General features: G+C 36.6%; 1 protein-coding gene across 2 annotated transcripts in view; it reads right to left on the bottom strand.

Moving 5' to 3' along the window:
- The window catches only part of slc38a3b (solute carrier family 38 member 3b), a 39,340-nt gene extending 17,961 nt beyond the window's left edge, over positions 1-21,379 (bottom strand). Inside the window, exons 1-8 of one of the 2 annotated variants that reach the window (XM_030135204.1) lie at positions 20,963-21,377; positions 9,165-9,340; positions 8,809-8,829; positions 8,326-8,407; positions 8,132-8,247; positions 2,369-2,442; positions 1,846-1,938; positions 334-415 (exon numbers count right to left, since the gene is read on the bottom strand). In XM_030135204.1, coding sequence (XP_029991064.1) covers positions 334-415; positions 1,846-1,938; positions 2,369-2,442; positions 8,132-8,247; positions 8,326-8,407; positions 8,809-8,829; positions 9,165-9,268 — 572 coding nt within the window. In that variant the 5' untranslated portion in view covers positions 9,269-9,340; positions 20,963-21,377. Of the gene's footprint in view, positions 1-333; positions 416-1,845; positions 1,939-2,368; positions 2,443-8,131; positions 8,248-8,325; positions 8,408-8,808; positions 8,830-9,164; positions 9,341-20,962 lie in introns of both variants that reach the window. The other variant, XM_030135205.1, reaches the window with a different exon arrangement.
- Between the last annotated feature and the right edge of the window lie 6,077 nt (positions 21,380-27,456).

Raw genomic sequence — 27,456 nt, 5'->3', positions numbered from 1 at the left:
CAGTCCTCTATGGCCTTATGCAGTGTATCTGAGGCATGACTCTGACGTGAACAGTGCTTGCCTCCACAAGCTGAAAGCTGGGAGTATTTATGTTGTGTGTATACGTAACTAACAGATACCCAAACATGACCCCCTCTGCTTGTTCAGCCAATTAAAAGCTCTCATTGCTATCACACCCCACAGAGAATCAATAAATGATGCAAACTGAATTTTGTCTTATCCTTCGACCCCAGCAGACAGTGTCTAGTGAGTTCAGGGCCAACAACAGCCAGGAGTCACATACTTTTTCACAAGCAGCACAGGGATGTGGATGTTACAAATGACCATACTCACTCAGAATTGGGATCTTCCTTTAAGAAAGCTTGGATGACCAGTGGCAACTCAGATTTAACGATGTACAGGTAGCTGGACATAGCTGTGACACATACGGGAAAGAAAAATTAGCAGATTCCAGGACTACAGATGAGAATTAAAGGAGTGATATTTTGCTTTTTTTAAATGAAATTATACATTTTAAAACATTTCCCTGTGGTCTACATAAACTGTAAATGCTATGCTTGGGTCTGAATTCTTCTTTAATTCAACTCCACAGGTCCATCTTCAACCCTATTTCTGAGTAATGACACGAAAAAAGTCATTTTGAGCGCTGGCCCTTTAAATGCACATGGGCCACTTCACGCTCAACCAACAACTGAACATTTTAGGCAATCGGCTCGAAGTTTGGACGTATTTTCAGTATGGACTACAACTTCTGCTGCTGGCAAACAATTACGGCGTACTTGGAGAAATGTTCATCGGAAGTCTTGACCTTATATGTGCAAATGTCGTGACGTAACTACTTATTGACATAACAAATTACGAAGGAATTGAAATGGGTTGTAGAAATCAACTTGATTTTTGCCAAAATGAATATAAAGATAGCTTTGCAGCACCTGGAGGGTTCAAATTCTAACATTTTGAACTATTAGAGTCCCCAGATGCACAAATAAATGTACCAAAGACTAATAAAAGTGAGTTTAACAAAATATAACCCCTTTAATAAATTACAGGGGTTGATGATTTGACCAAACATCAAATCATGATGTTGCTATTATGATCCATGATTTCAATTATGTCGTTTTTTTTTCTCCAGAGTACAAACAAACCAGAAACAGACAATGGATTACAATGAAATATTAAAGCTAGATCTTATGATCATTAATTTGCCATAAATAAAGAGGAATACCTGTTTCTATTGGGTGACTGTAATAGTCATAAGAACTGTGATTTACAGTGAACCACAACTTTAAATCAAAAAATTTGAGGACAAAGCTGCCAGAGTGCATATCCCTAGATCATAGGCTAATCCTGGAACAATTCCATTGATGTGTAAGCTGAAACACTGAATACAGTGTACCGTCCTCAATAAATCAATGAATCAATTACATACGATACAGTACTTGCAATGTAAGTAGAACCAGTGAATTATGTCTCTTCCTCATTTAAATGTAATTCTTTGTCTGAAAAGGAGCCCTGGCATTCAGTCTTCAAGAATTATTCATTTCACCTGTGAGGCTAATGAATCAACTTAGAGAAAGTACATGCTGTTCAGTGACTCACACACACTCTTGTTGATATGAACACAAATACGGCTGTTTGCAAGCAGATTTTTATACACAGCATTTCTATGTCCCATTCTTGAACAACATAAATGAAAGCAAATGCAAAACTAGGGTCTTAAGAGCATAAAGATGTGTGATGTTTGGAAAGTTGGAAACTAACTCTAAGCCATTTGACACTTCAATGTTTTCTCATGACTGTTATGTTTTTGATCATATGATTCACAATCTTCCACTCATTTCTTACCTCCAATATTCTGCAGGGTAATCGCTATACCAGCAGCCATTTTTCCTGGAGTGCCGAAGGCTCTGTACCCAAGCTGTTCATAAGCTCGAATTCCTGCGAGGAGATTACAAGAAAAAAATATTGACTCAGTTATGTTTACATAAATGTCTCTCTGAGTCAACACAATAAAGCTGCTATCATCGTAACAGGAATGCACTTCTGTGTTCAGAAGGTGATGGACTGTGTGATGTTTGGATTTCTTCTGTATGTCTAAACCATTAGAAAAGCTATTAAACATAACTGGTCAACTTTTTTCTAGAAGTATATAATAGCCTGTAATCTGTTCTGAACATTCCTAAATAGTCCTTTATCAGATCAGCTTCATTCTTTTACCACTTTATTTCCACTGTGTACCCAGGAGAGTTGAAGGACTTTAATTTACATACAAGGACATACACGTAACATTTCAATGATATAACTGGAAGTGAAAAAAAATTTAGCTCTGCTATTGCTTTACAAAAGACAGAGACGTGACCCAGCTTACCCACAATGCCAGAGGATTTGAGCAACAGATGAATGGAATAAGATGAGAGGGCTGCCACAGCAGACAGAAGAAACCTGGAACACATTCAGAAGGAAAGGTCACACCTGCGGCTTCTTTACTGGATGTTAAGCGCTTTTCAGCACCTTCGCATCAGGTTTATAATCCTGGCCTTCCACAGTCCATTTTATTTATATTTACCGCTGACATTTAATTATCTAACCACTTTCATACAGGATTAGTATTAACTGTGAACCCCTGGTAGATCGGAGTAATCGTCTGATCTTAATCACATGTAAATCAGTCATGTTGGTAATAATTCAATAGCAAATTACCTACCATATTTCAGCAAACAGAGGTCCTAATGTTAATATAAGCCCCCTGTGAACTGATATATCTGTAATTTGGTGGGATATGGATCATTTTTTGCTCCCTCCACACATTTATTCTGCCTATTTCCTGGTCGAGGACAATGGAGACAGCACTGGTGACTATGACTGGAAGTTCTTAGAGTGTTGAGTGCAAATTCAGGAGGCTCATGTCATATTATAGCATGGGTATTCACAGAAAAGGCAAATGTAAATCTTACAGAAGAGTATCTGAGTTTGTGGAGGAATGACATGCATATCCACATTAGGAAAATTCTGTTGTCTTTCAACTGTTCTCTGTAAGTGGTGAATCTGCCCTAGACATCAGAACTGAGGAATAATGTAATCTGTAAAAACAGACTTCAGTGAAACAGACATGGGGGGTTAATTTCCAAATCAACAAAGGTCCACAGGTTATACTGGTCCCATGTGAACAGGGCTTCAGATGCAAAGCCAACAACATTGCCCCCGCTTTGCTTGGGACCTAAAAGCTGACACTGCTGAGAAACTGCACACAATGCAATCTAAATCTTTGCAACAGCTGAGAAAATGATCAGTGTGGGAGAAAAAAGAAGTAACATTCTTGAATTAATGAGCCTTGGTCATAACAGAATATTAATGCGCTCCAGTCACACACATCGATTTCCCACAGTGGGAGTTGTAGCAGTCCTGCTCAAGAGCCACAAAGCTCTGAGTGGGTATCGTTGAGGGCTCTAAGGTCAGAGGGTGACCCCAAACACATCACCTTTAAACACTTTTCCCATCAAGTGTTTCTGGGTTATTACATCCCCATGAAATTCCAGCAGGCAGTTAGGATCATTAGTAAAGTTACATGTATGCAGGCCTTCTTTAAAGTACATTTTTAAAAAAAATACAAATTGTTCGGAAGGATCCAAAACCATTGACCATAACTGAGTGGGTACAGAGACTGAAAAGGGTCTACACTATGGAGCGAATGACTGCAAGCCTACAACTAAAGATGGACACTTTTGAACAAAGATGGAACTGTATTACTCGGTATTTGGGTGATGAAGGAACGGGACCTATTATAAGATTGTTATGTCTCTCTATGACTGATATTGTACTGCTGTAATTTTCCTTGGTAAAAACGGATATTTATTTTTCATGTGATTTCCCCTTATGGTATTCATATTGTATTCCATTTACTTGTGCTTTAATTTTTTAGGGTCCTATGTCAGAGAATGTTTTGTGGAAAAATGAAAATATCTAAAGAAAAAAGTAAAAAAAAAAAATACAAAATGTTAATGATGCTGTATCTTTCTTCTGTATCCTAACACCTGGTGAAATGTTTAACAAGGCTCCAGGCTTTGTATCCCTGTTCTTTTTCTGAAACTGAGAATATCTACTTCAGATTAATTAAGTTAATAAGTTAATTTTGAACACATTTCAGCATGTGGAGTGAGTAATGTACTACTGGTATTAAAATTCATAATCTTTCTGTATTCACTTATAAAGTACTGTTTGTTATTCTGTGAAGCAAGTATTTTTCATTTGAATAGAATCTAAATAATTAGGCTCATGAGACTAAATAGCTCTAGTGTTTGATTTCGAGGAATTACATGCTTTAAATGCCTGCAGCCTCTTTCCTTAAAAAACATTTGTTCCCACATGCAAAAAAACAGATTGCATTTTGGCACATAGTGGTACATACAGATAAAAATTAAAAATAAGTAAGACATTGAAGTAGAACATACCGTTACTGATAAAGGGAGTGATGCTGCAAGTAAACACCCTAAGGTCGTGCCTTAAAAATAATTTGTGGCACTTTTCCCAACTGAAGAAAACGCAGTAAGTAAACAGTAAGGTATTTCAGAAACACATTTTTAACCTTTTAAGTGCATCCACTAAACTGCCAATGCAGTAAGTATCTTCAAGTCTTGAAACGAAGCCAAACATCTCAGCTGAACACGAGGCTCTACATCCTCCAGACAAATCAATCACCCAGAGTGCCTCAGTGACGCGCTGTATCATCACTATAACAGCAGCGGTGAAACTCCACTCCATCTGTATGTGTGTGAACCCATCACTACGTCTGAAGCCTTTTCCGGTACCAACTCCTTATTAGGAACATCTCACTCTAAAGTCTAATGTAAATATATTCATGTTTTAGCAGAAGGACTTAAGTGAAAATACTGAAATAAGAATATTGTGTAACCATAACGAAATAGCATGTGCTATCACACCTCAGCGCTAGTGTGATTATACCCTTTCACCGACATCTGATGACTCACGTCTATATTTTGTGCTTCCTACACATGCCTGCAGCATGATGCATCTTCATGTGTGGGTCACAGATAAAAGCGTTTCACATTTCAGCTCTGTAAATATTCTGCATGCATATATTATTTCAATTACATCACAGCTGTAACTGCATGAAGGCTGTAGTTTTCTGATACCTTGTCAACTTTTGCTGTTGACATTTTTTAGTTTACTGATACTGAAGGCTGTTAATCCTCAGTTTAAAGGGGTCATATTTTGCTAAACCCACTTTTATTAGTCATTGGTACATTTATTTGTGTATTTGGGGACCCTAATCGTTAACCCTATAACGCCAAAGGTATCATATTTGATTCATGAGTTTTGAAGCCCTCTACATAATCAGTGTGATAATATTTTTCTTGAAAAACCTGATATATGCAATTAGATACATGCAATACATGGATAATCCACCAGGGGAGAGGAATCCATTCACCAGAGGCCTTTCCAGTGACACTACAAGATTGTCATTAATGAGGAAGGAGGCAGAACTTTGACAATTTTGAAAAGGACATGTTTGTGTTATATTATGTTTTTGTTTGTTCAAAAATAATAACATTTGAGTATCGAGACCTGATGTATCAAATATGATACAAAATTGAAACTCATACATGGACATTGACACTTTCTGTTTTGCAATTTAACGGTTCAGGCTTTACGGGGTTAAGAAAGTCTGAATTTGAACCCTCCAGGTGCTGCAAAGTTATCTTTATATTCACTCCGGTAAAAATCAAGTGGATTTCTACAACCTGTTTCAATTCCTTCTTAACTTGTTACGTTTTATAACTAGTTACGTCACAACATTTGTACATATAAGGTGAAGACTTCCGACGAACATTTCTCCGAGTACACCGTAATTGTTTGTCAGCAGCAGCAGTTGTAGTCCATACTGAAAATATGTCCAAACTTCGAGCCGATTACCTAAATGTTCAGTTGTTCGTTGTATTAATGAACACAAGTGGTTGAATGGGACAGAGTGCTCAGTCAACAACCTGGAGAGGGTGGAGTCATGTGCATTTAAAGGGCCAGTGCTCAAAATGACCTTTCTGGTGTCATTACTCAAAAATAGGGTTGAAGATGGACCTGTGGAGTTGAACTAATGAAGAATTCAGACCCAAGCATAGCATTTACAGTTCATGTAGACCACAGGGAAATGTTTGAAAATGCATAATTCCATTTAAAAAAACAAAATATCACTACTTTAAGACACCGGGGTGGCTCAGTCTACTTTGAAACTCATCTAAAAGGAAGTGAAATGCATCTCGCCCCTGCATCTCAATTACAATCATCTAGTTACATCAAACCAGAGGACCCCAACTATATATAGCAGTTGTTGTACAGCAATTCTACCAACATACTGTAATTACTTTAAGGAATTTCCTAAGAGATTGGCTGAGGCTTCCGCTATTAGAGGCACTACGCTTTAAACATTATAGCATTGAACTTCCTGCAGGACCATTGTCTATTCTAGTCCTGTGCCTTGCTAACTGTAGCTAAACAAACACAGACTACTCAACCAAAACCACCAGGGTCATGGTTTGACAGCAGACAGTAAAGGGGCAATCCAGCTGATCCACAAGTAGTCTGGAGGTCTGGTTATTCTGAGCTATAGCCTTTCTGGGGTCTGTGTGGTAGCTAGGGCGGGGACATATGCCTGAGAAAAAGGGTATGAATAGAGAGGGGGGCATGTCATGGGCTGTGATATACTGCAAGATGTCATGACCGAAACTAAATCATCCTTTTAAGTAACAAGCACTGCCCTGGGCCCTTTAGCTGTAATCGCACACAAGAGATAGTGTAAAGCAGGGGTGTCCAAACTTTTTTTAAAGAGGGCCAGATCTGATAATGTGGACATTGCCAGGGGCCAGTGGTCCCTTCAGACATTTTTAAACAGTAAAAATTACATATAAATGTGCTGTTCTACAACAATTTTATTTTCATTGTCACAATATAATTTTTTTTAAATGGCAATGTAACCAAATCTAAGCCACTCAGGTGTGAACAAATTTAAAAAAAAAAACAAAAACAAAAACATTTCTGCCTTCCTTTCACATCTGGAGTCAGATAACATAGAACAAACTGTATAGAGTATCTTAAACTTCCAAGTTGATAAAAATCTTAACCCCACATTCATTTTAAACATGACTTATATGAGTAATCATTACTCATATATTACTCAGTAATGCAAAGTCTGTTAACATTTAAGATGAAAACATTTGACTTTTACTCTTGTCTTTCACAAAATCATTCAGAAAGTAATATTTGTGTCACATCTACAAGTACGTAACACCAGCAGTTAGAGGCAACTAACCTGGCAACTTGGTAGCTTGCCCTGGTGGTGAATTCATTGAACTCCCAGGTTCACATGAAGAGTCACTGTTGTGAGTTTAAAGCAGCTTGAATTTGCTTCACTTTTTCAGAGCGCTCACTCCCTGCTAGCTTGTCGTATGCGTTAGCATGTTTTGTCTGCTCGTGTCTCTTTACATTGAATTCCTTAAACAAGGCAACAGTCTGTTGACAAATTAGGCAAACATAATTGCCTCGATTGTCAGTGAAAAAAAATTGTAATTCCCATCTCTCCTGGAAGCGGCGGCCCTCACTGTCAACTTTCCTTTTTTTTATTTACAGGCGCCGTGGTTAGAAATTAGCGAAAAAGGTTCACGGAGAGGTCACAGAGCCAGATAGAGTTAGAGTGGTGCTGCCACCATGAGGTGAAAGGAGAAACTGCATCTTGAACCTTTTATGATTCATGTACTCGGTTCAACAGTCCAAGCGGGCCATAAATAATAGAATATAAAACCCAAGCTGTGGGCCGTATAAAATTTGACCGCGGGCCGTGATTGGCCCCCGGGCCGGACTTTGGACATGCCTGGTGTAAAGGTTATCGGCACTAATGCTTTTAGGAGGATGCTTTTTTTCCTTTTTCGTCACCCTTTCAGATTCAGTCAGCCATTCAATGTGCTCTACCCTAACCCTAGAGTAGTACAACTACAACAACACGACTACACAACACACTGACGCTGAAAAATAATTCAACTTTTTCCCACATGTACAAGATTGTACCTGTTTTTGATGATTGGTTTAATAACTCAGATAGTGACAAACATCTTTCTGTACTCACAGAAACAGGAGTATGCCTGTGTTAGCCATAGCATAAGCCAACCCCAGGATTCCACTGCCCATGATGGCATTACCCAGGTTAAAGACAGACATGCCGAAAGAGGTCTTTCCTTCAAACTGGAAGAAAAAGCATACATTAAATATGAAACTAATACAAACATTATGCTTATGTATGTCTATAAAATTCCCACTCACATCTGTGAAGCGTATGGGTTTCTTTCCATCTCCACTGGGTAAAAATTCTGCACTTTCAAGTACGCCATCAGGGTCATCATACCTGCAGGACAAAAGTATGGCTGTTAGTTGAGTTGATCTATTTACCCATTTCTGAAAACAGGGCACATATATTCAGTAGCCAGACATTAAGACCTAAGATAAGATAAGATAAGATAAGATAAGATAAGATAAGATAAGATAAGATAAGATAAGATAAGATAAGATAAGATAAGATACTTTACTGTCATTATACAGAATGTACAATGAAATTCAGGTGCACTACCAGGATACAGACTCATAAAACAGCAATAGTAATAAATAGTATTAATAACAATATAAAAAAAAAAAAAAGTAGCCAGACATTAAGATCTATAGCATTTGTTTGTTGTTTTTAGATCATTATTTACATTAAAACATAATGCAGTTGAACAAAACGGTCCATACAAATCTCAGTGAACATACCTGACTGCTTGCGTGCCATTTCTGTATAAGGATCCACCCATGGAGGCGAGCACAAGGTAAACATGCATTTAAAAAAGCAAACATTAAGTAGGATGTAAGTCATACTGTATGTCTGTCACCACATCTGTTATAAGTGATATTGAGAAAGTCACATTTTTGGGACAAAAGAAGATAAATTAAGGGAAATAATTATTAGTTAACCAAAAAAGTGAAGAGATTTTAACAGGATGTGGTTCCTACACAAGTATAACTGAGGCAGAAAGAGAAAATGCTGGACACATGCTATGTTAAAAGAGCATGAACAGGACAAAAGAGAAACCAAATATCTGTGTTTAGCACAAAGAGGGACAACTCACTGATCCTCCTCCAGCAGTGTCTTCATTGGCACACTCATGTCATCGCCCAGGTCATGACTTTTTCCATTGGATAAAATGTTCATCTCAGACTGAGAAGGTTCCATCTTCCAAGATGCAAGAGATTGTTTTTGGTTCAGCAAAGGTTAGCCTCTTGAGTTACACAATATCTTGAATATCTGGGACAGAGAGAGAAAAGTGATATGAGGCTACTGAATATGTGTAGCACTCTGAACAGGATCCAATGGATTTACTCTCAAAACAGAACCAAACAAGTTTACATTGCAACATTTTTTTACAGCACACCGACTTTTGATGCCAAATAAATTAATTATTTCATTATAAAAGGTGTGGATAATATAGCCATGGCTCAGGAGGTAGAGTGGGTCATCCAATAACCGAAGGGTTGGCGGTTTGAATCCTGCTCTGTCCTAGTCATGTAGTGTTGTGTCCTCGGGCAAGACACTTCACCTACCTTGCCTCCAGTGTCACTCACACTGGTGTATGAATGTTTGGTGGTGGTCAGGGGGCTGTTTGGTGCCAATTGACAGCCAAACAGTGTGAATGTGTGAGCGAATGAATAATGGATCAATAATGTAAAGTATTTTGGGTTCCTTGAAAAGCACTATAGAAATCTAATCCATTATTATTTCAGTATATCCTACACCATTTTGGAGTATTGCTTTCCTAACCCCAACTACATTTTATAAGTAAGATCATTACTTAATTCCTACATGTTAGTCTGATAAGTTTACATGTTCAGGTGTTGTGAATCCTGTTCACAAATTGTGTAATAATGACTCAATTCTCCTGTTGACACAATGACGTCCAACACCCAAGACCTGCCCTCATGCATTTGTTCATTCAGTTGATTTGTTGAAATATTTGCAGTACGTACGTATGGTGACATAAAGAGATGAACAAATGATCTCAATCTCAGACAGAAAAAAAAAAAAAAACATTGCATGACAGTTTTTTGTGCTTATCTGATCATCAGTCCACAGTAAGTCAAACAGACCACTTGGTCAAAGGTCAAGATCTATTTGATTTTTTTTTTTTGTAAGCTTTGTTTGCTCTTGTTTGCCAGATTAACGTCACAACCCCGAACACTGTTGGAGGCACACCACACATTTCACACAATGACACAACAGACTTTAAGACAACTACAAAAAATGCAGTCAAACAAAAAGTTAAATCACTCATAACATTATGTCATGAATCCCAAAGAAATAGGTTTGTAAACCAGTAATTACTGTAACACTATAATTACAGTATTTTACCTTAATGAGTGGGGCTGCTTTGAAGAGGCATATGACATGAATGATGGCCAACTAATGAAAGGAGGTAGAAAGTACAACAAACTGTATCCTCCTCCAACCTCTGTGACAAAGATGACAGTTTCAGAGTGAAGTCAAACACAATGGGGAGTTGTTAACGCTTCTGCTGTGACCATTGTACAGCAGCTCGATTGTGTTCACAGTATCCTCTCTGCCAGAAGATCACTGTTCCTGCTATTTATACTGTACGGCTAAAGCGGGCCATTGATACCATGCCATTGTCGCTGAAACCTGAGAGGAATAAAACAAATTCACACTACATGGTTGTCAAAATGCTGTAGCCTAAATGATTCATGAAAGTCTTTAAGATAATGCAACTGGATTTGTATCGATTTATGTTTGCATCTGTTAAATAACCACTATGTGTCCTAAGCTGGAAAATGCCTAATATTTATCCTATCTTTATCTTTATCCTGTGGCATGGATATCAACACACATACCCTATCAATTCCTAACCAAGGAGTTTCTAGAGCATCCTTTATGATACATAACTACAGTTGCGGCAAAAATTATTAGACCATCAAAAGTCATCAAAAACAATGGTTATGCAATCAAGTACTTACTCCTGTGTGTACCATGTGACTAAAACAGACAGAAAAGAAAATATGGAATGCCTAAAAGCACTGTTTTTGTCAGTACAATGCCATAGCTATTGATGTAAGAACTGAAGTGATTTTGGTTATTATCAAGAAAACATAGAAAATGGCTAAATACACTGGTCTACAAGGAAAATGCTTCCAGAATAAAAGTAATGAAATTTTACCACATGAGAGTCACTGATAAAGAAAAATCAAGTAAAAAATGCTGGTTGGCTTAACTTTCCAAGATACAGCCTTGGGTCAAAATGTGAAATTCAAGAATTAACGAGAGAATGGGTTTGACTCAAAAGGAATATTTGTCTCAGAGCAACAAGATCTACTTCAAAACACTGTCTGCACATTAGAATACATTCACTTTACAGGTTCTATTTAGTGGAAGATTTATAAAACTATTATATAAATGTACATAAACCAATTTATATGTGTAATAACACTTAATCATATACCTTGAAAACATCAGCAAACCGGCACTTTTGTCATTTTCCAATTAATCTTATTAAAATACGTAACATTTAGCACATTTAATCTCTGAAGCAAATTATTTCTAAAAAATTGTAGACCAGGGATATCAAGTCTTAAATTAAACTATTGAGAGCTATTTTTGTTGTTATTATTATATTTGTCCAAACAAATGTACCTTAAGCTGTACCAGGCATTAAAATGAACAAAAAATTGAAGGAAATAAGGGTGGTCTAATAATTTTTTTCCGCAACTGTATGATTTAGTTGTCAATCTGTCAATATTTTGGGGGATATTTGAAAATCTTTTTTAATTTTTATATGCACTGACTTAATATACAGGATGGGTGAAAAGTAACTAGGCATTAGAAATTACTTATAGAAGTTTTAGTATCATTGAAATCATGATGAAAATATTTTTTAAACAGATAACACTGATGGGGATTTCTTATTGTCTCATTTTCTTATTGTCTTATTTCAGGGATTCAGGCGGTTCTCAATGATATCCCAGACTCTGTCCTTCAGAAGGTTATTCATTCCATCCCTGGCCCTTTGAGGAAACTGGTTGATGCCACCGGTGCTTACGTTGAAATATGAAGATTTACTTTCATTTTCCCATGTAATAAAGTCCATGTATCATTTGTTTCAATCCATTTGTAATAGGAATATGGATTTTACTACCAAGTTTTAATGCCTTGTTACTTTTCACCCACATTGTATATTAAGCGATAGCACAAAAGGTTGTGCAAAAATGTGATTACGCTAGTACAAGCAAAATGGCTCATGACTAAAAGTATTAAAATTAGTGAAATGTTTGGAGTCAGATGTGCTAGTTGGGTATTTTCAAGATGTAGTATTAGGTGAAAATGTGAAATTCTATGAATTAATGAGAGAATGGGTATCATTCAAAATAAATGTTTGTCTCTGCACCACACGTTCTTCTTTAACATACTGTCTACACATCATGTTTCAGATTTCTATTGTATAAATAAACATAATTCTATGTGTATATATATATATATATATATATATATATATATATATATATATATATATATACATACATATATATATATATATATATATATATATATATATATATATATATATATATATATATATGACACTTATTATACACTTATTATCATATATCTCGATACATTATCCAACCTGCACTTTTGTCATTTGTTTTCCAATCCATCTATCAAAATATGTTTTAGCACATTTTATTTCTGAAGCAGACAATTCCCCCAAAAAATGTCCATAATGACTAAATATAGTCACTGCCACTTTTTCTTGTAAGTAAATGCCTACTTTAATTGCCTCTTACCATTTGTGTTCTTACCAGGAAAATGTCAAGGAAATGGTTAGAAAAGTGAGTGGGATTTTTAGACTGAAAATCACCACTCTGAGACAAGTTGCTCGAAGAAGATCTGCTCCGTTTATTTCAAGGCCTTTTTTGTGCACAGATAAGAACTCACACAGGAACCAACAACAGTTGGGGTGTGAAGAGAGACTCTCTGTCGACCGTCCAAAAGGAAGACACTTTTATACCCAAAAGCTGCTATGTCAGGTGCTTACGAACGCATCAGACACATGACAATGATACGAGTTCACACACAAGATGACATTTAGCGTACAGGGTGACTTCTCGATAATGATGGCATCTTAAGGCGAGAACATTATCTTCTTGATAGACAGAGCAATCTCGCTACAAGACATAACAAAGACCATAACAGAGAATGACACTTACGTCAGTCTAATCTGCAATAACAACTCAATGAGGAGACAGTAATTTTTCTATCACCTGGTAAATAGAATAATATCAGGTGCTCTTTGGCCTGTCAAGAGGAGTTGATATTGCAATTCCATATCAGTCTGTTCAAGTACTAGTAGTGTTCAAGTAGGTTCAAGTCAAAACACAGTGCAATGCAGACCATAACACTGAACAGCAAAAGCAGACACGCAGACAGTTTTGCACCATGAAATGTCCAGACATGTATGAGAAAGGGCAGGTCCGAGCTCAGGTAGCTATAAGGAAGACGAGCTCTTGAAACAGACACAGCGCAGATACTATTTCTGCTGTGTAATTTCATCTAGTGAGGGCAAATAGCGGGCTGGACGGTTTAACTACCTCTAAAAATGATCCCATAAGATGATCCAGTGGAGCTTGTTAGAGACTGAACATGTGTGGTTTACGAGGGGATTGTAGAGTGTTCTGTCTTTGATGGGACTGAAACAGCTTGCATGTGATCACAAATCCCACTACAGAGATAAAAAAAGGAACTCACTCTCTAAATACACCTCTCTCCAAAAAGCTTCCGAAGTATTAACATGTAGTGTGTATTGACCATCCTGCATTAAAGTCCATCTGGAAAAAAAAACGCTCCATGAGAACATCTTCTACTCGGAGTAACATAACACTCCTGATCTCAATTGGAGCCCACAGTGGGTTGTGTTATGTAACAAACTAGTCACGAAGGGGCATGAGAGTGAAAAGTTCCAGTTCCTGGACTTAGGTGACATCTGAAATGTTTGAACAGGTGGTCTGTTGAATAATCATTAGCTCCTGATTTTCCATCTGTTTGTTGTTAATGGGAGCTTTTTGCTATTTATAAGACATGTTACCATCATAAAACCCATCCCTACATATGTTTTATAACCGTTCTCATTTCTGTGGGACACAAAACAGGACAGCACGGGACTCGTGGGGGGACAGTGAGCAACCACATGCAGATGAGGAGATGCCCATGTGGTGGTGTATCAGGAAACAAGCACGAGGCTCAGCCAAGAGCGCCTGGCAGCACCAGCTCAACCCAAGCCACGTGCCTGCTGGGAACAGGACACACGCTCATGCTCTACGATGGCCTGTACCTGAATCCCATTCTCCACGGTGACAGGGTAAATAGATTGCTTCGGTTATGCTAAATTATGATGGAGTGCACCGACTTAAAAGCTGCAACCAACTTTTAAAATAGGAAGCAAGATACATTTCTGACTATTAGTTACTGTTAAGTTAATATGGATTCTGTAATAACCATAAGCCATAAAGTTTTAGTGTTTTCCAGTTTGAGTGACCTCTGTTACATATTATCCCCACTCTCTCTGTGTCACATTTCTACTAAGTATTAAATACACAAAAATGGACAAAAACTATCCAAAGATAATACGTAAAATAATAGTTGGGCATTTGTATATAGCAAAAAAAACTAAGATTTAACATCATAGTATCTTTATTTGCAAAACCATTTTATATGCAACAAAGGTGACACTCAAAGAAAAAAAAATGAGGTAAAAAAAATCAGCAAAACATCAATAATGCTTATGGGAATTACAAATAAAGCCATTTATTTGTCTATGTATGTAAAAGTTACATTATGTAAAGCAGTAGATAAAGTTTCCGATTGAGTGGTAATAGTCTCTGTCATGTCAGCACAGTAATTTATATGCATGTATTATACATATTTAAGTAGGTATTTATAAGCACTTTAACATTATGTATAATAAAATTTGGGGAGATAAAATTTTTAGGTGAAAAATGTCAAATTGCTGCTCGGTAACAGGTGGACTTGAAACGGACATCAATTTTTTAAGCTTTTTCGGGTTCTCAACAGAAATTGATATCAAGTAGGACAAAACCTTTTAGATATTATGTTCAACTACGATGAAAATAAAGTTTGGAGTAAAATATTGGAAAGTTGGTGTTTTATTGACATGAGAATGTGGTAACACATGGACAGGTTGCCATAGTAACACATGGACAACTCTTTACCATTGTATGCATCATCTAAAATGTTGACTTATTTTTTAAAACAACAAGCCAGATATAATCCCAATGTTTTATTTAAGGTATTTAATACTAACACAGTGGTATTTATAACTTGTGGTGGTCCGTACTGATATAAGTAAATTACAAATAAAGAGTAATTTCTTGGTAACAGTTCACAGATAGTCTTTTTAAATGTGACAGATTGATTATATTTTCAAATTTTTTAGATGTAATTTTTAGCATCAGATTTGAGCAATGGCTATGGTGTAAAAAGTACAATCAATAAAATCGGTTGTAACTTTTTTTCTACAGGGGGTATTTTAAAAAGGAAAACAGTTCCATTAAGTAGAGATCTTTAGCGAAAAAATGAGCCCATGTGATAAACGATGTGTGCAAATTAGGGATGTAACAATTACCGGTGTAATGATAAACACGGTAAAATTGCCAATGGTTAGTTTTACCGTTTAAATTCTAATTATCATGATAACCGTGTTTGATTACCGCACTTTTAGGGGAAAAAACGCCTATGTAAAGATATGCTTTTATGTCAAATATTTGAGTATAGTTTTAATTTATTACAATTTTAATTTCATATACCTAATATTTGGAACCAATATTCACTTTTAAAGTCTTTGAAAAGGTTCGTTAAGCATTTTCTGTGTTATTTATGCAATAAATTATATAAATTATTCAAATGGGATTTTTTTTTTTTTTGTGTGTGTGTTTTCTGGTCTTTTATGTTGATACAGTAGGTTAAAGTGAAAAAATAACAGACAGATGAGATAGATGACGTGCTGAAAAAAAAGATACCAAACATGGTATAGTAAACATTTCTGTATATAGTATATAAAGGCAAAATCAAAAGTACTTAAAAACAGACTAAATAGGCTCAGACCACTAAGGGTTAATACTTGAATGTTTCTGCCAGGAGAAATTGCATTGTGTATAAAAAATACAAGACAATGAGACATGGCTCTTAGGATGTTACCGCCTGGTTGTTTGTCAATATCTGTAATGTTCAGCTGATGGACTGCCCAATCACTAATGTGCAAACTAATTCTCTAAAATCTATGTAAAAAAAAAAAGAAGAGTAAAAGAGTCAGTGCTTTGCAGAAGGTCAAGTACACTCTTTGTTCATATTTCTAATATTCAAATCCAATATTTCTCAGTTGACAGGCTTCTATATGACATGACACTGGAATAACATAATAAAAAAAAAAAGCAGCGTCTTACAATAAAAGATTTATTACAAACCTGTTGCTCTAAATGAGCCACTGCTTCAGTCTGTTCTCTGAAAAATATATGAAATCTGTCAGTTCTTTAGGTTAGAATGCTCCCTAATCTGGTCCCAATATTAGCTTCAATAAAACATCTAAAACTGTTCTGCCTTTAAATTACACGACTTGGGATTTTTGTTTCATAAAACTAAACCTTTATTCATTGTTTTTGATGGAATGAGGTTTTCATATCCACTGAGATCTAACAGCGCAACAATCCTCCAATGTCTTACAGTAAATACACCCTTAGGAGTCGGTTTTCAATCAATGCTCACAATTGATGAACTAAAAAAAATAAGAGTTTAATATCTCTGTCTTAGATTAAGCTACCTACGAGTAATCTGCGTTACATTTCCTGAGTAATTGCTATGGGATAGAATAAAGTGCACAGATGAGCAGAGCTGTGTACTTCAGTGCTGTAAAAAGAATTTATGTGAACTAACCCGTAAGAACAATGGATGTTTTTTATGGCGCTGACAACAGACCCTCATCCTAACCCATATTTCAAATAATGGCAGTGGACACTACAACGCCACTTAACCTGACAATAACCAATGTCCTTATGAAGCACATTTTGCCCCTTTTAAAATATACCACAGAGCTAAAACTGGACTGAGTTAATGTGTAAAATGATATTTATTTCTAACCAAGAAGCAAAGGAAAAAAGATGATGGATGTTACATAAATCTTCAGTTTGTATTTCAACTTTTCCCGTAGTTGTCCAACACTTGTCATTACTAGACTCCTGACCTTCCCCTGACCAATACCTTCAACGCTAGCAGCACTTACTCGATATTTCGACAGTAAAGCTATCCCTCAATACGAAAGTTTCAATATTTTAATAACCACAGGAAAGGCTAAGAAACATTGCCCTTCATTTTGAATAACACATGTAATAAGGTAAGTTATATAAGATGGTAATATTCTTACTATGAATGCAAGCATAAAAATTATTTTATTTATGAACAAACCCATTGTAGAGGACACAGAGTACAAAAGCCTAAATCACTCTATTTGTTAAGATGAAAACATGCTCTTGTTAGTTACATAAAGAGATCTTTTGACAATGATTAATTAGGAGGTCATGTTGACAGGCCACAGGACATTTTACTAGGAAATAACTTGGTAACCAACAGCAGCTGGCAGCAGGAGGTACTGGATAATTACACTCCAGACTGGCACGTCAGGCAACACTGAGGTCTGTGTTAGTGTAAAATAATCTCAGTATTATTTCATTAGCGAATCTTTATGATTAGTTGTATTCATCCCAGTGTTATAATGCTATTGCTAATAATAACTACAACATGATATAAATTAAACGCATAAAATCCATGATGTGTTGATGTTTTGGTCTACCTGTACATTCCTTGCTTTACTGTGAGCAAAGCATTTCGAGTTCAAGTGTATGCAAAAGAAACACATCACATGAGAGGTGTTGATGGTGGTCAAGGGTGACTTTATGACCAGTTTACATCTAAAGCAAGTTCAGTCACTGCAAACAAACTTAGAACATATACACTCGCTTTGATTGTGTATTATGACAATCAGAAAGAGGTGGAAAAATACATATTCGGAAGCTTCTGGAGCCAAATTATTAACTTGGATCGTATGAGGTTTAACACAAGAAAAAGGAATTACAGTCAAAACCATGAAGGGTGTAATTTTATGCTTCATATTCTGACATTAATTTGTTCATATTTCATTCAAGAAAAACGCTGATAATCAGTGGAAATTTCACTACACCGAACACAATGTGATTTATTCTGTGAGAACTGGCAGATATAACATAGAGCCCTGTGTGGAATTTTAAGGAGCATATTTTAACCTAAGAGCTTAGACACTGGCACTGATGGCTCCATAGGGAATGACTTCAAAGCAATATTAGTGCCATTTTCTATCCATCTCACTAAATATGAACCTTTAAAGAGATCCTTTGAGCAGGACTAAAGTTGAACTTTCTCATAAGATGATGACAAAATTTAATATGTCCTGGCAATTTTCCAATAGATAAGATTATAGAGCTTGCTGGGAGGTCATTTAACCCACTCATTGCCAGTTATAGTAACTATATACTGTATTACACACATACTAATATGTTGCTTATCTATACAAATAACAATATCAACAGATGGTGATTTTTTTTGTGACTTAAATATAAATAAACAGCACATGATCAGGCCATATCCCGCCCCACAGATTATAAGGACCATAACAAAGATAATAATAACCTCCGGAGTGTCTGACACTTAACACTGGGCCGATATCCATCCAGATCTTTTGGGTGTGGAACACAGTTGGTGGCTTCCCACATGGATAAAACATCGGCCTTCACACAACACACACCTGTCCACCTCCTGCTCAAACTTTCAACCACTTTGATCACAGTCTGAACCGGGGTCACTGACCAGGGAAAGGCTTATCTGCTTGCTCATTCTCCACTATGATGAACGCAGCATGACGACCCATATAGGGTGTTGGTGTTTAGATAGAGGCCAAAGTCAAAGACATAGCCCCTCAACCCACGCATCCTAGAATACACAGGCAAAAGTTCTCTGCACAGTCTGTGTGCACCTCTGAACACTATCAACCCCAATACAACTAATATATTAGCATTTTAAAACCACTCTTAGAACTAATACAGCTGATATTTGGTCAGTATTTTACACACTGTAGTTCAACATCACAAATACACATCCTTTTTTTTCTCCTCTTTTTTTTTTTTTTACTGACAGGCACTGAACGCCCACGCTGAGTGGGTTACCTATTGTTACAGTAGCCACATAACAATATCCACATTTCCATGGCTTTAGAGTTACAGATATCCAAGGATTCCAACTAGCAACCTTTTTGTATGCATTCCAGGTTTTCCCACCTTCAGCACAAGGACCTATGACCTATGTACGCCAATGGAAATGCAACATTATGAGTCCGAATGTCTGGAAAATTACATATTATCCAAATTAAAATGTTTAAACTGTGAGTATTTTAAAGTATTTAGTGACTGAATCAGTAGGGATAAGTCAATTACATCCCAATTATTATTCCAGTTACTGAGTCAGTACTGATTCTTCAGTGTTTTCTAAATTAATCCATTAAAAAGTAAAGTTGTGTCCAAATAAATATCTTGAAATTATTGTTTATGACCAATGTAAAAATCCCATGAGTCAAATAAAGCTGCAAACTACCAGCAGCAAACTGAAAAATCATACATTTTGTACATTTTTAACTGATGTCAGTATCAGAATTCTTCAATATTTGGCAAATATGAGACATGTACAGAGTGGGGCATAGTCACTGTCAACATAAAAAAGTCTCATTATTTTCCCACTAGTCTTGACCTGAAATAAAAAGTATAAATCAGTCCAACTTCTGTCTCACATATCTTGTAACAATGTGAAGGGAGGCTTAATATTTGTTTCTTCACGGTGCTTTAACTGTGAGTCAAAGCATAATAACACAGCCAGAGCTCAGTGCAGTGATAATGTGGAGCATTAAGTTCCACCACAGAGCGCTGTTCCTCCATATGGACATTTATCCTGCAATAACAAAGACGAAGCCCTTTAAAAAGGCTGCAACTGTTCCTTAATACCACTGGCATTTACGTCTTAATGTCCGAGTCTGCCAGTATTTATTATTATTTAAGCGACTTTGGATCAGATCTGGTAAGTGTTAGAAGGAAAAGGAAGCGTTTGGGTGTTATCCGCACCATGTGGCTCGATGGGTTGAGTAAAGTATAAGCACATGGGTTACTCTGGGGATACGGTGGAAAGGCATATAAATAAAAACATAACTGTAAATGAGTTTAGTCTTTTTGGGAATCTACCTGTAGATTAGGCGACACTGAAACTTTTACGCACCACTTTCACTCAACTAGTCTCTTTATGTCTTCTCCTTGTTTATCATTCCATTAAACTGAGATTTACGCAGATGCAAGGTGTTGTGGTCTAACACTTCATGTTTTGGAAAACACCCTCAAAACCATCATACAGCTTAGGACATAAAGCTGGAAAATCTGTCACTGCTCCTTGAAGCACATGGTCGTGACATCTGGACTTGGCGCTCACTGCAGGGGGAACCAAACGTGCCTTTCTGTTTTTATTGATAACCCACGCCAATAGGAAACAAAGCCATATGTCGCCCATAGTGAGAACCATGTGATCATATAGGCTGCACATTGCTCTGCTGTTCTGTTTTCTCCACTGCGCAGTGTTTCTTCAAAAAATAAATAAATAAATAAATAAATAAATACAAATGTACCTACCTGAAACAGACACAAGGTGAAGAATAGAACTGTATAATTCCTGACAGTAACAAATCAATTTCTAAATTACAGGAGATAAAACAGATTTGGACAGTCTTACCACAGGTTCTTGACGCGAAGCTTTCAGGTTAATTCCACTGATGAGATGAAATACTGTGATTACCAGGACCTGTTTCCTTTCTTTCTTGACTTTCCTCTCTGTTTTCACTTACAGAGATACCAACTACATTCGTGGATATTTGCGCACATTGGGACCGTCGCGCTCCAAGGCAGCAGCTAAATTTGCGCTTTCAGAAATGGTCGGCATTGTAAACCCTCAGAAGCTCAACTGTGGGGGTCGCTTTAGGTCCGCCTCCTTTGTCCTCCTATAGCTGGCCTCGCTGCACGACGTGTGTGTTTCCACGTTTAGGTGAAGGGAAGTGATAGGAAAACCTGTGGATACTGGTTTCTCAGCGTAAGGAAACTGTCAAGGCGCTATAATAACGCACAGGAGACGTGCGTAAATCAAAGAATGACGCACTGGAGGCTGTAAAGAATAAGGTTTGGGGACACTGGTATCTCTTAGTTTGCTGTAAACATTCAACCTGAGGTAGAGGGATATTAGTCTGGGCCATGCACTTTCTCCTTCACATTACAGTGTCTTTTGTGGTGTGGATTTTACATTAGAGTAGTCTGATCCAGCAGCTCTCAGCAGGTTGGAGCCTGAGATTTGGCTCCTGTTGTGTGGAGAGCTCTCCCCCCTGCTCACACATGAGAGAACAATGGATGGACACCATGACGGACAGAAGAACAGCAACACAACTTCACTACCTGAGTCTAACTGCAGTGTTGCATAAGACTTCTTACTTGCCTTTGCTGTTAAGACTCAGATGTGTTTGGTTACTGACCTTCCTCTGTCTCCTCCATCAACCAGCATTTATACCTGTCCGCTTCCTCTGGGTTTTAGTAAGTTCTTACCATTTAACCATCACCACCACATCACAACACTCTGAAATTTTACCTGGCATACCAAAGTCTATACCCTACACCAGGGGTGTCAAACTCATTTTAGTTCAGGGGCCACATTCAGCTAAATTTGATCTGAAGTGGGCCGAACCAGTAAAATAATAACATAATAATATATAAATAATGTCAACTCCAAACTTTTCTCCGTGTTTTAGAGTGAAAAAGTAAAATTACATTATGAAGATGTTTGCATTTACAAACTATCCTCTCAAACAATGTGAATAATATGAACAAAGTGGAAAAAAAATATGTAATTTTAACAATATTATGCTTCAGTTTTTTTATCATACACATGTTGTCACATCTGTCTCCAGACGTTAGTCTGGTTTTGTCTGTCTTGTGTGTTTTGTCTGTCACTTCCTGTTTTATGTTGTTAAGTTCTCCTTGTGTGTCATGTCTGGTGTTTTTGCTTCCTGTCCCTAATCGTTTCCACCTGTGTAATTACCTGTCCCCGCCCTGATTTGTTCCACCTGTGTCTCATTGTCTTCCCTCCCTCTTGTGTATTTAAGCCCCGTGTTTCCCCCTGTTTGTTACCAGTTCGTATTTTCCTCGTGAGATACTTACCAGCGTTTTTTGGATCCTGTCTGTCTGCCTGTGTTTGACCCGGTTTGCCATCTCTGACTCTTGCTTGTTTGCCTAACCCTTGTCTGTGCCTCTGCCTCCAACGACTCAATGTGTGTTCGACCATATTGCCTGTTTTACGGTACGTGAGCTAGCCTGATCCATATGTCTTGTTACCTTTCCGTCTGCCTGCCCATGTATGACCTGGTTCTGCCACTGACTTCCCTCTGCTTTCCCTTAGTCGGACTCCCGACGTGCTTTATCGTTCCGGACCGTGGGTTTTTGTCTCCGGTCCGCTTCACTAACCCTGAGAAGAACCCGGGATTCTGTGTTCTCAATATTCTGTTCATTATCACAATCAGAGAACTGTCAGTTAACATTGTGCTTAATAAACACTGTGAACTTTTACGTCTGTCTCTGGGTCTTGCATGTGGGTTCAGTTTACGTACTCAGTCCTTCACACATGTACATTACCACTTACAGATCACTGTGGATCTACAAGTACACAAAACATTTTGTAACAGGTGGAATATTATTAAAATTGCACTTCTCTTAAAACATTTCAGGTTGTTCATATTTGGTCAGGTTATTCAGATATTTTTGCAATATTATACTTTGTTTTAGTGTAAATACAAAAAATATTTACATTTACAAAGAAAAACATTTGGAGTTGTGAGTATTTATACATTATTATGACTTACCTGAGATAGAATTGGTCTGAATGTGGAACCTGAACTAAAATGATTGTTAACATCTTAGCATAATTTTTGCATTTCACAAATTCCTCCCAAGGGCCAGACTGGACCCTTTGGCGGGCCGGATTTGGCCCCCGGGCCGCATGTTTGACACCTGTGCCCTAAACTGTTGATCAGAGTATCAAACATACAGTGTACGGGCCAAAAACAGCCTTATAAATGGTCCTATCTGGCCCATGGAGTGAATTTAGAGCAAAAATTAGAAGAATATACATTAAGCAAGTGGTGCCAGGTACAACAAACCCCACCCCTCATACATATTTCACCCATTATAAGTAAATGGGAAGATTTTAAAAATTCATTAAACATTTGAACTTTGACCTACTGTTCCCAAAATGTAATGAGATCCATTCTGGGTCACTGGCAATCTATAAAGCAAATTGGGTATAAATTCAACCAATAGTTTTGCTGCGAGAGTGTTAACAAACAAACAAACAAACAAAGCGAACCAAACACAATAAACCTTGCCTCACCTTCGGAGGTCTGTCGTCCGTTACAAAAATTTCTATCGTCTTCTTCTCCAAAACTGCAATTCCGATTGACTTCAAACTTGGTATACAGCTTCTTTATGATGATGTCAACAAAAGTTAGTGAAATTATTTGGATCTGGATCAGATTCTGGATTTGGTGCCACTTTGAAAAATTTCCCCATTGTAAGAGATAGGAAGTGGATCCATGCAGTAACTCAGTAAGTATAAATGATATCCAGTGTAAATTTCTACAGTCCAGCCCTGATGGGGAGATGACCAAAACATAATGTCCACATGCTGATCAGGATCTTCTTCTGGATCCGGGAACTTACAGAAAATTTAACATGGGCTCTTATGGGGAAAACATTTCAATCGTCTTTTTCTCTGAAACTCCAGTTCTGATTGACTTCAAACTTGGTATACAGCTTCTGTATGATGATGTCAACACAAGGTATTGAAATTATTTCCATCCGGATCTGATTCTGGATTTGGTGCAACTTTGAAAAATTTTCCCATTATAAGAGATAGGAAGTGGATTGATCCAATAAATCACTAAGTATCAATGATATCAAGTTGGAATTTGAATTTTTTACAGATCTGATTGGAATATGACCAAAACATGGGCTATTTCTGTAATATAATAAATACACATAACTGGGTGATAATAAATGGCATCTGGATACATTTCCCAAAGCTTTTAATTTGGCCGGTAAGCTACAGGGCCATTGGTCCTATGTTTTTTTGGCTTCTTGTGGGTTTCACATTGTTTTAATGCTGTTGCGTAGTTTAGTCCTCTTGTATCTGTTACATCATTTTCATCTTTCTACACCTTTTTAACACCATTTTTCTCTTCTTGTATCTTTCACATCACTCCAACTTTGTTAATCCTTCTTGCATCTGATGTCTTGCCTCTCCATTTCTTATGGTTTTGTTATCTGTCTATCGATTCTGACAGAGAACACTGTTTTTCTGGTGAAATTTGGAATATCAAGTCATTTATCACAGCATTACTATAAAGTTACCTCTGATGCAATAAACCAGCTCCACAATGCATTTTGGGTCCTGAACTTAAATTCAAAAAACACAGATTTTACACTCTACAACAATTTTATTGCTTTTTAGTGCTTTTTTTTTCTATTCAACCTTCAAATAATAATTCAGCATGAAATAATTGAAATGTGCAGCAGCTTGGTCTAGCCAGTGAGCAAGAAATTAAATATTAAAAAATCAGTTCTAACTTCCTCATAATTGAATGGCATAAGGTTTTTCAACCTAATCATAAGTTGTTAGTGAAATCTTCATTACCTTTATATATATTTGATGATCTTAACCCTGTAAAGCCTGAACCATTAAATCATTGACAGAAATTCCAGTTCTTTGAAATTGGATCCCTCATTGGTCCTTCTGAACAACTCAAAAACATTTTTTTCAAATATCAGTTTTCATGTATGAGTTTCAATTTTGTATCATATTTGATACATCAGGTTTCAGTGCTCAAATATTGTTATTCTTGAACAAACGAAAACATATCATAACACAGACATGTCTAACAAATTGGTAATTCCTTTTCAAAATTGGCAAAGTTCTGCCTCCTTCCTCATTAATGACAATCTTGTTGTGTCACTGGAAAGGCCTTCCATGTATTGCATGTATCTAATTGTATACATCAGGTTTTTCAAGAAAAAAAATATCACACTGATCATGGCTTCAAATTCATGTATCAAATATGATACATTTGGCGTTATAGGGTTAAATTACTCTGATGATTGTTAAGTTGCTTAAAGATAATAAACTATCATGATCAAATAACTGTAATTAGCACTGACTTGGCTTGGACAGTGGCTAAACATACAGTTTAATATTTGCCTAAAACACATATTTACCACAACAAGGCTTAGAGATTATGCAGATTTATAATGACACTGTGACTTGTAAAAAAAAAAAATCCCATTTATATTCACCACAGCATCATGCATAAGACCGCCTCAATCTGTTGACAAGTGTTCCATCTGGGGGTCTCTAGAGTCCATAATGGCTTAATGTCCCATAGTACATTTAACAGCTGATCATTATTAGGTTCCTTAACATTTCCGTCAGCAGGTTTATCTGTGCAGATTAGTTTAGAAGGGCTTTAACACACAGTTGTAGCAACTCAAAACAAACAGACCTTGACATTTATGGAGAGCGACCTCCATAACTTGACACAGAGGAGCATTTTTAAAAGTGTCTAAATAGAAAAAGAATTTTTTTTTCTTCTCTAAAGTGAATTAGGCATACAGTACATAGAGTCCCATTGTGGAGAAGTTAGTGAATAGCAAAAAACTATAACCACAGAAGCTACTTGTAAGATTAGTGGAGCATCTGAGTGAAATAATGTTCTGTTAAACTGTACTGGATGCATCAGGCCTTTGGTTGGATTAAGGCTTAAATCAAATGTTAATGCTCTGCTGTTAATGAGTAATAATTTATCTATACATTGATTAAGTTTAATATTCAATAATGTGACCTTTCAGACTAAGACAAACCTACAGATTTAACAGAGACGAAATCTTCACTAATATAAACATGTTCTTCACGTGTATATGATCAATTAGTGGATATTCACAAAATCTGTGGAGCAGCTGAGCAGACCATGGTGTTATATGTATTATAATAGCCATATATACATTGAAGGGCTAAAACAAATATTAATGTTCTGTTTAATAAATGTGTGATAAAATTTTTTTGACAGAATTACTGTTGATATGTAATAGTTTAGTTACACAACAAAAATTTTATGAGTAATGCAACTATTTTAAGTCCTACATCAAATAACTGTAATTCATTATATTTTATTTGCTTTTCATGACTTTTGAAGATGTTTTTAGCAAATTTTAAAGCGTGCAAAAGCTACAGACAGACAGACAGACAGACAGACAGACAGACAGACAGACAGACAGACAGACAGATAGATAGATAGATAGATAGATAGATAGATAGATAGATAGATAGATAGATAGATAGATAGATAGATAGATAGATAGATAGATAGATAGATAGATTATTGCTGTCAAATAATTAACATTTTTAGTCAGGTCAATCACAGGGTTGCTGTGGATTAATTTCGATTAATCACGATTAAATATCATTAATTTTTAATCTACATGAATTGCTTTTCATTTTGCATGAGCAAACAGAGTAAAGAAAGAAGGGAATATATATGCACTTGTTTATTAATCCCCTTCAACAGTTTCAACAAAACAACTTGAAACAACTGTTCCGTCTTGTTTTTGTTGTATTCATATTTCCATCCAAAGGACCAATGTGCTGTTTAGCGTCTTCCATTTTTATGGATTGGCTCTGCTGTCTGTCACTACTGGATCAACTGCCCATTTGCACATGAGCAACGATAACTCTACTTGGACAAACTGCCCAAAATGCATTGGCAGAGACGTTCAGTGTCATTCTGCACTGCAGATGAGTTAATTGCATTAATAATGATGATGGATTAATGTACATTAAAATACACACACACACACACACACACACACACACACATATATATATGTATATATATATATATATATATATATATATATATATATATATATATATATATATATATACAGTACAGGCCAAAAGTTTGGACACACCTTCTCATTCTTCGCATTTTCTTTATCTTCATGACTATTTACATTGTAGATTCTCACTGAAGGCATCAAAACTATGAATGAACAGATGTGGAATTATGTACTTAACAAAAAAGTGTGAAATAACTGAAAACATCTCTTATATTCTAGTTTCTTCAAAGTAGCCACCCTTAG

The sequence above is a fragment of the Sphaeramia orbicularis genome, chromosome 5 (assembly GCF_902148855.1).
Source record: "Sphaeramia orbicularis chromosome 5, fSphaOr1.1, whole genome shotgun sequence".
NCBI lineage: Eukaryota > Metazoa > Chordata > Actinopteri > Kurtiformes > Apogonidae > Sphaeramia > Sphaeramia orbicularis.
This window is presented reverse-complemented; position numbering and strand designations above follow the sequence as displayed.